Source organism: Centrocercus urophasianus, unplaced genomic scaffold (assembly GCF_019232065.1).
Source record: "Centrocercus urophasianus isolate 14NV4802_14NV808 unplaced genomic scaffold, USGS_Curo_1.0 seq_79, whole genome shotgun sequence".
Classification (NCBI taxonomy): Eukaryota; Metazoa; Chordata; class Aves; order Galliformes; family Phasianidae; genus Centrocercus; species Centrocercus urophasianus.
The window spans coordinates 1-12,097 of NW_024885410.1; the positions used below are offsets into that span (position 1 = coordinate 1).

The window sequence follows — 12,097 nt, forward strand, 5'->3', positions numbered from 1 at the left end:
GGCTGTCCGTTATAGCAACGATTCTCTTATTGCTGCGGTGAACTATGGGGTGGTGGAAGCGTTTATTTGGCCCTGGGAACAGCAGTGAGTGCCACCTACTGCCTCTGTGTACTGGAGGCAGCGCCGTGGAGACTCCAAGAGGGAGAAACCCCCCGCTCTCTCCTGGGCTCGTCCCGTTTCTGCTCTTCGTGAGCAGTTCTGCTCTCCCTCTGCGCTGAGCTCAGCTCCTGCTCCCATCTGAGCTGCTCGCCCTGCATTGCTGCCCGCCTGCCTTGCATGCAGCCTCCCCTCCGCGTGGAGCATCTCCACCCCGAGCGCCGCGCAGCTCTTCCATTGCAAGCCAGCAGGCAGCAGCCATCCTGAGCGCAGGAGAGGAGGAGCAGCTCCTGCCACATCTGCCTTCAGCTCTGCAGGAGAGCTGAGGGGAATCCGAGCGTGGCTGCTGGAGGGGTTGGTCAGAGGAGCAGATGGGAGAGGAGAAGCTTTGGCTGCTGCTGAAGGCGCTGCCGAGTGTCCGTGTGTCGGCTCAGAAGCAGCGCAAGGAGGGAGAGCTGAGGGTTGGGAAGGAGCCCGAGGCGCAGCCTGCAGCTCTGAGCTGGGATTGCTGCGCTTTGATTAGGAGGAGAACCAGGGCTTTAATTAAAGCCGCACGGGCGAAGGTCCGATTCCGCATTCGCAGCGTTGAGTGCTTGCTTTAATTAAAACCAGGACCAACGAAGCCGCCTCTCCTCAGCCCCCCGGCTGCTGATGGCAGCGCTTCCGCAGGCCCTGCGTTTTACTGCCTCCAAACCAATGGGTCCTGGAGGTGTGGGCAGCCCCCCCCCCATCCTTTTAGACAACGTTTATTTATTTTCTGCACAGCTCGCAGTGGGAGAAGCGGAGTGCTGACCCCATCTCTTAATTACTGCCGCATCCTCCCTGGCCGTAACCTTTGCGCAGTGCCCTGCTCGCTAATTAACAGCTGCCAGCACCCAGCTAGGAGCTTTCCCAGGTTCCCCCCCCCCCCCCGGTGATTTAAAGCTGCTGAGCCGTTTGTCCCCATCCAGGCCGTGGCTCTTCAGGTGGCGGCAGCAGTGTTGGGGCAGGCTGTGATTTAGGGAGATGCCGAGGGCCATCAATCAGCGGAGGCAGCGCGCCGGCCTGGCCCGTTCCTGGCACCCGGCGCCAAACAGCCAGGCTGACTGGGTCGGTTTTATGGACGGGAGAGGATTTATTGTTGCAGGCAGATAAGGGGAGAGCAGAGAAGGCGGCACACCCAGCGGGGCGGCTGAGAAACAAATCCAGCCTCAGTGCCCTCCTGGGTGGAAAAGCAGAGCGTGGCGCAGGCTGGGCCAGGTTCCTCTAATGGATCCCCCTCCGTCTTGCAGTTCTGACCCCCACGGTGGCTCTTTCTCCCCATTCTACCCTCCTGCCTTTGCCATCCGGCTGTGCTTTGCCTCCTGCCCCTCTGGCTGCCTTCTGGTTGCAGTGTGGGGCAGCAGCACCTCCATGGGAGCGGAGGGGGTCCGGCCTTGCTGTGCTGATGGGCAGAGCTGCTCTCGTGGCAGGCTGTGCATTGAGGCCAAGCTGTTTGCAGAGCTGCTGCCCGTGTTTGCTCCTGAGCTGGCTGTTCTGAGTGCTCTGACTGCCATGGCAGAGGCCCTGGGGATGCAAAGGGGGCGCGATGGGAGCGTGGCCCCGCGCTGCCCCTCTCCTCCAGGCTCGGTTTCTTCTGGCCCTTCTTATTGCGATGTTCTCTGAGCCGTGGCTGAAAATGGGGCATTTCTGTTGTGTTTGTTTTCTTTTTTGTTGCACTTCCTCTGCAGGGAATGGGTACTGAAGAGCAGCATCCTGATAGCCATGGCTGTGTACACCTACCTGCGGCTCATCGTGGACCATCACGGCACGGCGCCGCTGCAGGCGCTGCGTCAGAAGGAGGTGGATTTTTGCATCTCCCTCCTCCGGGAACGGGTGAGCAGAGCAGGGCCCTCCGTCTGCACCCTGCTTTCCTCCAGCGGCGCTGGCAGGAGGCTGCACTGCTTCCTTTGGGTCCCTGCAGCACGCAGGCAGCTCGTGGTTCATCCCCACCGAGGCCGCGCTCCCGTTCCGTGTCCTCGCCCCATCCTTCGCTGCCCGCCTTCCCTTCCTCCCTCCGGGTTGAGAGGGACCCATGTCACAACCCCCAGCTTCAGAGACTGGCTGAGATCCTGGAGAGAAAATGTCAGATTTATGGGGCTGATTGTTTGCTTTGCAAGAGAGGGAACGTTTTAAAATAGCTGCTGACCTTCCCGCCTGTCAGCCTGCCTTCTCCCAACCTGCGGGCTTCAAAGAGGGGCGCTGTGCCAGGGTAGGGGTGGACGTGTTGTGCACAGGATGAATCATCTGCCGCCGGCCTCAGCCCGAAGGACTGCGTGTTCCTCTCCCCCCCCCCCCTAAGGGGGGGGCGCACTCAATGTGATGTTTTTTCCTCTCCTTCCCCCCCCCTCCCCCCCCGCAGTTCATGGATTGCTTCATGATCGGCCGCGACCTCGTGCGGCTCCTGCAGAACGTGGCCAGGATCCCTGAGTTCGAGCAGCTCTGGAAGGACATCATCCACAACCCACAGGTGCTCAGCACGCAGTTCACAGGTGGGTAGGGCTGTGCCTTGGGGGGGGGGCTGAGCCCATCCTGCCCCACTGATCCTGGCCCCAAAGCTGGGGCTGCTGTGCGCAGAGAGCCGTAACGACGCCGTCTGGTTCCACCTCCGTTGGTGCTGAGGCCCACGTGGCTGCTTGCAGAACCCATTGCCAGGGGGAAGGAGGATCCCCCAGGGCTGGGGCTGAGCAAGAGCCGCTCTGCTCTGGCACTGCACGGCTTCTGCCACTGTCTTAAATGCTGCAGAAGCCTCCTAAGAGGCGTTTGGGTTCCAAGCCGTGCCGAAAAGCGGACAATTCAGACAGCTGAGCAGGCAGAGAGAGTGAGAGCACAGCCTGCGAGACGGGATCGCGTCGTTGAACGTTTCACTTTGCGTTTCTATCAGCTGCTTTATGAGCTGAGATGAGCAGGAGCACAAAGATGGGTGACGTCCGAGTTTCTCTCCAACCTGAGCCCCGAGGAACCCCAGTGGCACCGAAGCACAAACGCAGGGGGTGCAGCTGCTGGCTCTTTGTGGATGGGATTCCGTTCATCTCAGCAGCTTTCCACCCAAACGCTCGGCTCGCTCTGCGCTGCCTGGGTTGGGGTGGATGTGGCAGAGGAGTGTTTTATTGATGGGTCTCACTGCTATGAATTATTAACTTCTCTCAGGGCTGCCACATCATTATCTGTCTGCAGTGAGCCCTCAGATGCGGGGCCTTAAAGTGGTTCCCCCCTCCCAACCCCAGCGCCTGCTCTGCTCTCTGGGGCCGCGTTAACGCCACGTTAAAGACCACAGATTGTGCCCAGGGGAAGGGGCAGCGTGTTCTGCTGATTAAATGCTGCTCCCTGCAGCTCTTTGGCTGCTCTTCCATCTCCAGAATCCCTCCTGTCGGTTCTCATTGACTGCCATGCTGGCTGGAGGCCGCAGGGACAGCGTTCCCCTTTCTGGGGTCTCATGGGGACTTGCAGGGGCTCAGCCCCAGTGCTGGCTTTGTCACCTCTGGATCTTCCCAGCATCCTGCCTGTTTTATGGGGCACCTTATGGGCATCTCTGCTGCTTTGTGTCCCTTCCCACGTCAGCAGGGGCAGCTGACGGCTCCCTGGTTTGCTGCACTTGGAGCCCAGTGGCCCCACAGCACAATACTGAGCGGGGGCTGAGATCGGTGCCCCCAGCTCCTTCCTTCCCTGCTGTGGCTTTGGCCTTTGTTCCCTCGATCCCATGGTTTGTATTTGCCACCTCTTTGCCTGGCAGCACACACAGCCGACCCGAGGAGCCGTTCTGCAGCTCTTCACCCTTTCCCCCCGGCTCTGCTGCACTCTGCGGTTCCCCCCTGCAGCCCAGCAACGTGAGCTGTGAGCAGGCTGAGCGCTGCACAGCTCCGGCGCCCGCCTGTCTGCATGGAGCAGCCTGCTGTAAATCCTTCAGGTCCCATCCAGCAGCAGCACAGCCTCCAAACTCAAGCCATAAATTTCTCCTCTTGCAGCTGTTTGGGAACGAAAGCGGCTTTTGCAATCTCCCCTCCTGCTTCCCCTGCCTCTTCTCCATGCACGTGAGGCTTTTTCTACATCCGGGCGTTGCAGCAGGGTTGCCTTCACCCCGGGGCTTCATTACTGCAGAGCCTGGAGGATTCTGTGAGTCCTCCAGCCCTGCTGAGTGCTGCACCTGAAGCCCTGCGAGGAGCAGAAGGGATCAGCAGGGGGGGGAGAGGGGGAGGCATCGCTGTGCTGCCTCCCTATGGGTCGGATGAGGAATGCTCCGTGGTGAGGCTCTGCATTCCTTCATCCCTCCTCCAGATCCCGTTCTGCTGTGCTGCAGGTCCCCCCACCCCCCTCCTTTCTCACTGCTGCTCTCTGACAAAGCTTTCTCTGGCCAAGGCTTGTTCCAGCAGGGCCATTCCCAGCCAAAATCACCATCTCTCTCCAGTCCCAGCGCCTTCGGCCGTTGAAGAAGGAAGCGCTCTGAGCTGAGCTCCCCCCTGGGTGCATCCCTCCTGGGGCTGTGCAGCCCTGTAACCCCGTCCATCTCCCTGCAGGTGTCCTACAGCTCCTCCAGTCCAGGACCTCGCGCAAATTCCTGGCGTGCCGCCTCACCCCCGACATGGAGACCAAACTGCTCTTCATGACCTCGAGGGTGAGCAGAGCCTTCGCCCACCCCCCCGCGTGGGGACGGGGGGCACCCGGAGCGGAGCCGGGTGCTGAGGCAGGGTGGGCTGCGGGGAGCTCTGGCTGCTCTGCCAGGCCGAAAGGCCGCTCTGCGGTGGGTTATCAGAGCTCTGACAGCAGCGGTGCTGTGCGTGAGGCCCGGGAGCTGCTGACAGCACGCGGCTCTTATCTGTGCTTACAGCCACGCAGATCCACCCCGTCTGCTCCCCCCTGGCCAGGCTGAGCGCTGCTTGCAGGCCGGGTGGTCCCTCCTAAAGCCTGGAGGAGCTTTCAGCATCCCCAGAGAGAAACCCACGTTTTGCCTTTCCCCTTCAGGTGCGGTTCGGGCAGCAGAAGCGATACCAGGACTGGTTCCAGAGGCAATACCTGTCCACCCCTGACAGCCAGTCCCTGCGCTGCGACCTCATCCGTTACATCTGCGGCGTGGTGCACCCGTCCAACGAGGTGCTCAGCTCCGACATCCTGCCTCGCTGGGCCATCATCGGCTGGCTGCTCACCACCTGCACGGTGAGTTCTGACGGCCTTCGCTGCTCCCGCTGCCCTCACAGCCCCTGCATCTGTGATCCCCAAAGTCCTGGTAAGCCGAGAGCTGTGGGATCCCGTCCCTGCCTTGGGGGTTGACCTCCTGCCGCTGTGAGTTTGGGGCTCAGGAGCTGCAGGGCAGCAATCAGAAGCTGCAGGGCAGTGATGACATTGGGCTGTTCCATGCTCTGCGTCCCAGCTTTGGCCCTGCCACACATTAGGTCCTTTGGGATCAGCTTTCCCAGCTCCACCTTCCATCTTATCACGCCCTTTGCTTTTGCTTTACGTGCTCAGATGCCTCTGAGGTCCGTGCAGGAGCAGGAGGCCCCTTCACTCATCCCTGCCTTGGGGGTTGACCTCCTGCCACTATGAGTTTTGGGGCTCAGGAGCTGCAGGGCAGCGATGACATGGGGCTCTTCCATGCTCTGCATCCCAGCTTTGGCCCTGCCACACGTTAGATCCTTTAGGATCAGCTTTCCCAGCTCCACCTTCACAGGATCACAGAATTGTAGGGGTTGGAAGGGACCTCCAGAGCTCCTTGTGTCCAACCCCCCTGCCAAAGCAGGTTCCCTACAGCAGGTCACACAGGTTATCCATCTTATCACGCCCTTTGCTTTCACTTTACGTGCTCAGATGCCTCTGAGGTCCATGCAGGAGCAGGAGGCCCCTTCACTCATCCCTGCCTTGGGGGTTGACCTCCTGCCACTATGAGTTTTGGGGGTCAGGAGCTGCAGGGCAGCGATGGCATCGCGCTGTTCCATGCTCTGCATCCCAGCTTTGGCCCTGCCACACGTTAGATCCTTTGGGATCAGCTTTCCCAGCTCCACCTTCCATCTTATCACACCCTTTGCTTTCACTTTACATGCTCGGATGCCTCTGAGGTCCATGCAGGAGCAGGAGGCCCCTTCACTTCTGCTCAGGAATTTCCCCCACCTGGTCTCAAAGCTCCCCCACGAATCAAATCTTTATCTGTTGGGTTTTTCTTCCTTCTCCAGTCCAACGTTGCTGCTTCCAATGCCAAACTGGCTCTGTTCTACGATTGGCTCTTCTTCAACCCTGAGAAGGACAGCATCATGAATATAGGTACAGCGGGGGTCGGAAAAGGGGCTGATGGCTTTCGGAGCTGGCAGAGGCCGTGGGGTCAGGAGGGGGGAAAGCCCAACACTTCATCTCCAGAGAGCATCAGTCTCCTTCCATGGGTTCTCCAGCCTTGGGGGGCTGCTCTGATGGGCCTGCTGGGGTCAGCAGGAGCCCAGTTTGGCTGCCTGAAGTCTGGTTGTTATTTAGGAGCCAGAAGTCCCCTCTGCACTTATAGGGCAGCAAGGAGGGGGGCATCCGTGGGGCTCTCAGCACCGTGCTCCCTGCTTTCTCCCACCAGAGCCTGCCATCCTTGTGATGCATCACTCCATGAAGCCTCACCCTGCCATCACCGCCACGCTGCTGGATTTCATGTGCCGGGTGAGCTGCTCCCTCCATGCAGCTCCTTTTAGGGGCTGCAGCCGCATCCCCTCCCCACCTTCTGCTGGGTGCCACCCCCAGAGCTGCACAGCCTCCCCCTGCAGGCACCACCAGTGCAGCACAAAGCACCAAGCAGCACGGCTGCTGCTCCAGGGCTGCTTCCGGAGCACCAAGTTTGGGCCCACGTGTCCTTCATTAGCGGGAACGCACGTAAAAACTTCCCAGCTCTGCGAATCGACCCTTCCAGAAGGATGAGAATTAGGAAAAAGGCTTCTGAATCGTTCCCCTGTAGCAGTACCCAATGCAGTGTTTGGCCCAGCGTCGTCCCCAGGGGGTAAACACAATCTGGATTCGATGTTCCCCAGCCCAAGCCATCCCTTCATCCTCCCTTTGTCCTTGGGCAGGACGTGGGGCTGTGCCCCCCCCAAGGGCTGCTTCTGCTCATTGCGTCCCAGGGAGAGCTGATGGGTTTCTTGGAAGCAGAATCGCAGAGCTGTGCTTGTCCAACAGCAGCAGCTGACTCAGGATCTGGGTGGAAGGTTGAGCCTCATTTCGGGGAGTTGTTTTCTTCCCTCCAGAAGCGCAGAGCTGCGTGTGGACGGAGCAGAACGTTGCCCCACGCTCCCATCTCTTATTCCCCCTCTCCTGCAGCTGCTGCTTGGAGCACAGCTCTGCCTCCAGGGCCTTTTGCAGCCCCTGTGTGGTTTTCTCACCCCTGGGAGATGCCCAGGCTGCTCTGCGGGGCAGGGAACCAAACATGGGCTGCTCCTTCTCCCGAGGTGCTGCTCTCAGCTCTGCCCCCCCTCTCAATCCAGAGCAGCACAGAGCACTTGGGGTTGGAAGAGACCTTTAAAACCGATCTCCTGCAGCTCCCCTGCAGCAAACGGGGGCACCCACAGCTCCGTCGGGTGCTCAGAACCCAGCCGGCAGCCACAGCCTCACTGGGAAGCCGCAGCCGGAGCCGGCTGTGTCCTGGAAGGCGCTGATGCCGTCGTGTTTTCTCCCTTTCAGATCATTCCCAATTTTTACCCCCCTTTGGAAGCTCACGTTCGCCAGGGGGTCTTCAACTCCCTCACCCACATCGTGGAGAAGCGCGTCCTCGCGTAAGGCATCGCTGGGTTCTGCTGCATGAGCGCCAACCTCCCCGGCTCTTTGCTCTTAGCAAACCTGACGGGAGCAGGAGGGCGAACCCAAGGGCCGCCAGGGGTTTTTTTGGGGGGGGGCTCCGGTGGGCTTTGCCCTTGTGGGGCTTCGGCTCCGCAGGGAAGCAGGGGCTGCGTCCCGGTTCTTCTTCATCGCCTTCCTTCCGCAGCCACCTGGCTCCTCTCTTTGACAACCCCAAGCTGGACAAGGAGCTCCGAGCCATGCTGAGGGAGAAGTTCCCAGAGTTCTGCAGCTCCCCCTCGCCCCCCATCGAAGGTAACGAGGAGGTGGGGAGCAGGGGGGGCCGCAACGGTGCTGTGCCAGAGCGCGGCTCTGAGCTCAGAGTGGGGCTCCCAGGAGAGCTTTATGCCCGTGATCTGCCCTCATCTCAGCCTTGTCCTCCCTCTGCTCCACGGGAGGTGCTTCCCCTCCTGTCTCTATGCGCTCCTTGATCGGCCTTAATTAGGTTAAACGAAGAGCAAGCGTTTCTACCCTGTGTTTGACCGGAGAGAGCGCTGCGGCTTTGCCAGCCCTACCGAAGGACGGTGCCTTGTAGCCCGTCTGCTTTCCCCACAGCATCGCAGCACAGCCCACCCCCCCAGCAGCCCCACGTGGTGCCGAGCTGCTCCACGCACCCTGCAGCACGTGGCGATGGCTGCGTGGAGCTGCACGAGCTCCCATCCCCGGGATGAGCTGCGTTGCTCACCCCGAACCTCTCTGCCCTTTGCGGAGCTCCTCAGCTCCCCCAGCCCAACGCAGCCCCGTCCCGTGTGTGGCCTTCACTCCCTTTGCCTTTGTGCCCACAGTCAAAATCGAGGAGCCCGTTTCCATGGAGATGGACAATCACATGTCAGACAAAGATGACAGTTGCTATGACAACGCCGAGGCCGCCTTCAGTGATGATGAAGAGGACCTGAACAGCAAAGGTGAGAGCTGCAGGGCGTGAGCAGCAGTGCTGGAACGGCCCCAGGCAGCATCCACCAGCACGGCCTCCTGCACAACAACAACTTTCCCCATCAGCAGTGCAGATTCCTGTGCTCCAAGCAGACCTGGATCTCAAAAACCAGGTTGCCTTTTGCAGGAGGTGCTCAGCCCTGGGCTCTGCACTCGAAGGAGAGTCGTTGGCCTCCTCTGCTTGCATGGCGCTCTGCCCCATGGCTCAGCACCGTCCATCATAGAATCATAGAACCACCAAGGTTGGAAAAGACCTCCAAGCTCCCCCAGTCCAACCGTTCCCCCATCACCAACAGCTCCCACTGAACCACGTCCCTCAACACCACATCCAGCCTTTCCTTCAACACCCCCAGGCTCGGTGCCTCCCCCACCTCCCTGGGCATCCATTGCAGTGCTGCCCACCTTTCTGAACAGTAACACTTCCTCATGTCCATCCAATCTCCCCTGCCGTGGCTTGAAGCCGTTCCCTCTGCTCCTATCCCTGATGACACCAGAGCAGAGGCCGACCCCCAGCTCCCTGCAGCCTCCCTTCAGCAGCCATAGAGAGCAGTGAGGTCCCCCCTGAGCTCCTCTTCTCCATGCTGAACATTCCCAGCTCCTTCAGCCTCTCCTCCTCAGCCCTGTGCTCCAGACCCCTCACCATTTCATTGCCCTCCTTTGAACGCGTTCCAGGCCCTCAACGTCTTTCTTGCAGTGAGGGGCCCAAAACTGGACGCAGCACTCGAGGTGCGGCCTCACCAGTGCTGAATGCAGGGGAAGCTCTCTCCACCCCACAGCCCCCTCTGGATGCCCTTCTGCTCCAGCACCCGGCTCTGTGTGATGAGTGCAGCACAGTCTGTGCCGTGGGTTCTTTGGGAACAGGCTGTCCCTGTTCTCAGGCAGCAGCTGCTGCTGAGGCTCACTCTTCTCACTGCTCGCTTTCCATTACGCTCCGTGAGCCCCTCTCGAAGCTGTGGGGCTGAGCAGGGGGCGCAGGGCTGGAATCCTTCTGCCGGCTCCCTGGGGCTGGAGGAGGCATCGCCAGCAGGTCCTGATCCTGGCATTCAGGCTCTGGGGGCTTCTGCTGTCCTGTAGGCAGCAGGGGGGGGGGGTCCACAGCCCCAGGATGGGGTGTGGGATGGCGGCACTGCCTGCAGTTGTTGGGGCTCGGGGTCGGAGGCCAGGTGCAGAGACTCCTGCAAAGGGGATGCCATCGTTTGCCCCATTCCATCCTCGCAGCTCCCCTTTGCGAGGGCTTCTGGGCTGCGCTGCAAGCTTACGACCCAGAATGAGATGAGAGAGGGAGTGGGGAAGTCCTGGATGCGGGCAGTGAGCAAAGCTGTGTGTGTGAGCACGTGGAGACGGGCACAGCATCGCTTCTGGGCCTGGGCTGAACGGGAGCACAGCTCTGTGCATCCCTACGCCTGCATCCCAGGCTGCCTTCCCGAGCACGGGCACCTCGCAGGGGTGAAGGCAGGGAGGCTGCACCCTGCACTGGGAAACCCCTCGCGGTCCCACAGCGCGGCCCCACACCGCAATGGGGTCCTGGGTGCCCCTGAGCGATCGCAGGGACGCTTCCTTGGTTGCAGGGAAGAAAAGGGAGTTCAGGTTTCATCCGATCAAAGAAACCATCGTGGAGGAACCCGTGGACATCACGCCGTTCCTGGACCAGCTGGATGAGTCTCTGAAGGACAAAGTGCTGCAGCTGCAGAAGGGGAGGTTGGTTTGGGATGTTCCATGTCGGCGTCTTTGGGGCAGCCAAGACCTCACGTAATGCAGCCCTGCTTGCTGCTCTCGGAGCCAGCAGAGCCCTGCAGGTTCAGACCTGGGCGCAGCAGCGCTTTCTGCCTCGGTGCTGGGAAGGCAGAAGGGCTTTGGGCTCCCGTGCTGCTGGCGGTGGGGGCTGTGAGTGCATGCTGTGCCTGTTCCACGGATCTGCACGTTCCCCAGCCCTGCTCTTGGATGCAACCTTGGAATTCACGCCACCTGAGGAAGGCTCTGTCAGCAGCTCTTGCTTTTCAGACCTTGGCTGCTGGAACCGAATTGACGGCTCGTGGCTTTTAAGTGCATTTCATCTGATGCTTTCAGTCATTCCATTGGTTTGGCCTTGCTCGGGGCGTGCTGGAAGTAGCTGTGCTCCCCCAGGGCTCCATCTGTGCTCTGTAGCTGTGCCTTCCTGGCCCCAAAACAAGGCCTGGGGGGCTCCCAAGCAGAGCCAGCTCAGCGCAAAGCCCCCTCGCCCTGCAGCTCTCGCAGTATCTTCCTTTCTAACTTGGATTTCCTCTTGTTTTTCTGCTCCAGCGATACGGAAGCTCAGTGTGAGGTCATGCAGGAAATCGTGGATCAAGTCCTGGAGGTAAAGGGCTCCGCTTTGCCCTCTGCAGGGCTGAGCTGGGCGGGATGGCAGCAGCGCTGCTCGGGAGCTGGGGGCCCTGCTGCTGCTCAGCCCTGCAGTTTTGCAGCTCCAGAGCAGCTCGGCGTCGCTCCCAGCAGCGCTGCTGCATCCCCATGCAGGGGGCGAGCATCCCTCCCTCCTCATCCTCCCTTTCTCCCCCCCCAGGAGGACTTTGACTCCGAGCAGCTATCAGTGCTTGCCTCCTGCCTCCAGGAGCTCTTTAAGGCTCACTTCCGCGGGGAGGTTTTGCCGGAAGAGATCACAGAGGAGTAAGGATTCATCCCTCTCTCTTTCATCCTTTCGCCCCGGGGTTTTGCCCTGCGAAACTTCCTCCGTTTGCAGAGAGCCGTGCTTGAAAGCAGCAGCTCTGCAGGGCTCACAGGAGCGCAGCTCACAGCCACGGCGCCAGGGCTCCCTTCAGGCTGCCCAGCCTGAGCTCTCGGTGCCACGCTCGCAAACCAGCCCTCTTAGCACCGTTCCCCTCATTTGGGGCCGAGCCCTGGGGTCCCACAGCTCTGCCCCCCCTTTGGGGCAGCGCCCACGGGGCTCTGAGCGCCGCCTTTGTCCCGCAGGTCTCTGGAGGAGTCGGTGGGGAAACCGCTCTACCTCATCTTTAGGTCGGTCTGCTCTCAGAATGGCCCAGCCAGTGTCCCATTGCCACTGCGTGTCCTGCCCCAATATCCCATAGCCCATCCCCAGTGTGTGCCCCATCCCCAATATCCTGACCCCAGTGTGTGTCCCACCCCTAATAACCCATCCCAATATCCCACCCCAATGTGTGTCCCACCCCAGTATCCCCATATCCTGGCCCCACTGTGTGTCCAGCCCCAATATCCCATATCCCATCCCCAGTGTGTGCCCCATCCCCATATCCCACCCCCAATGTGT

The 12,097-nt window shown here is 60.6% G+C and overlaps 1 protein-coding gene across 1 annotated transcript; it reads left to right on the plus strand.

Annotated features, from left to right (window-relative positions):
- Positions 1-6: 6 nt before the first annotated feature.
- On the plus strand, positions 7-11,826 carry INTS3 (integrator complex subunit 3; the record flags this gene model as incomplete). The annotated part of the gene is made up of 13 exons (XM_042838384.1): positions 7-1,950; positions 2,477-2,606; positions 4,629-4,726; positions 5,074-5,265; positions 6,276-6,363; positions 6,659-6,738; positions 7,750-7,841; positions 8,051-8,157; positions 8,688-8,807; positions 10,404-10,533; positions 11,116-11,170; positions 11,375-11,478; positions 11,782-11,826. Coding segments are annotated over exons 1-13 (1,352 nt in total), but the record flags the coding sequence as incomplete, so codon positions are not given.
- Positions 11,827-12,097: the final 271 nt, after the last annotated feature.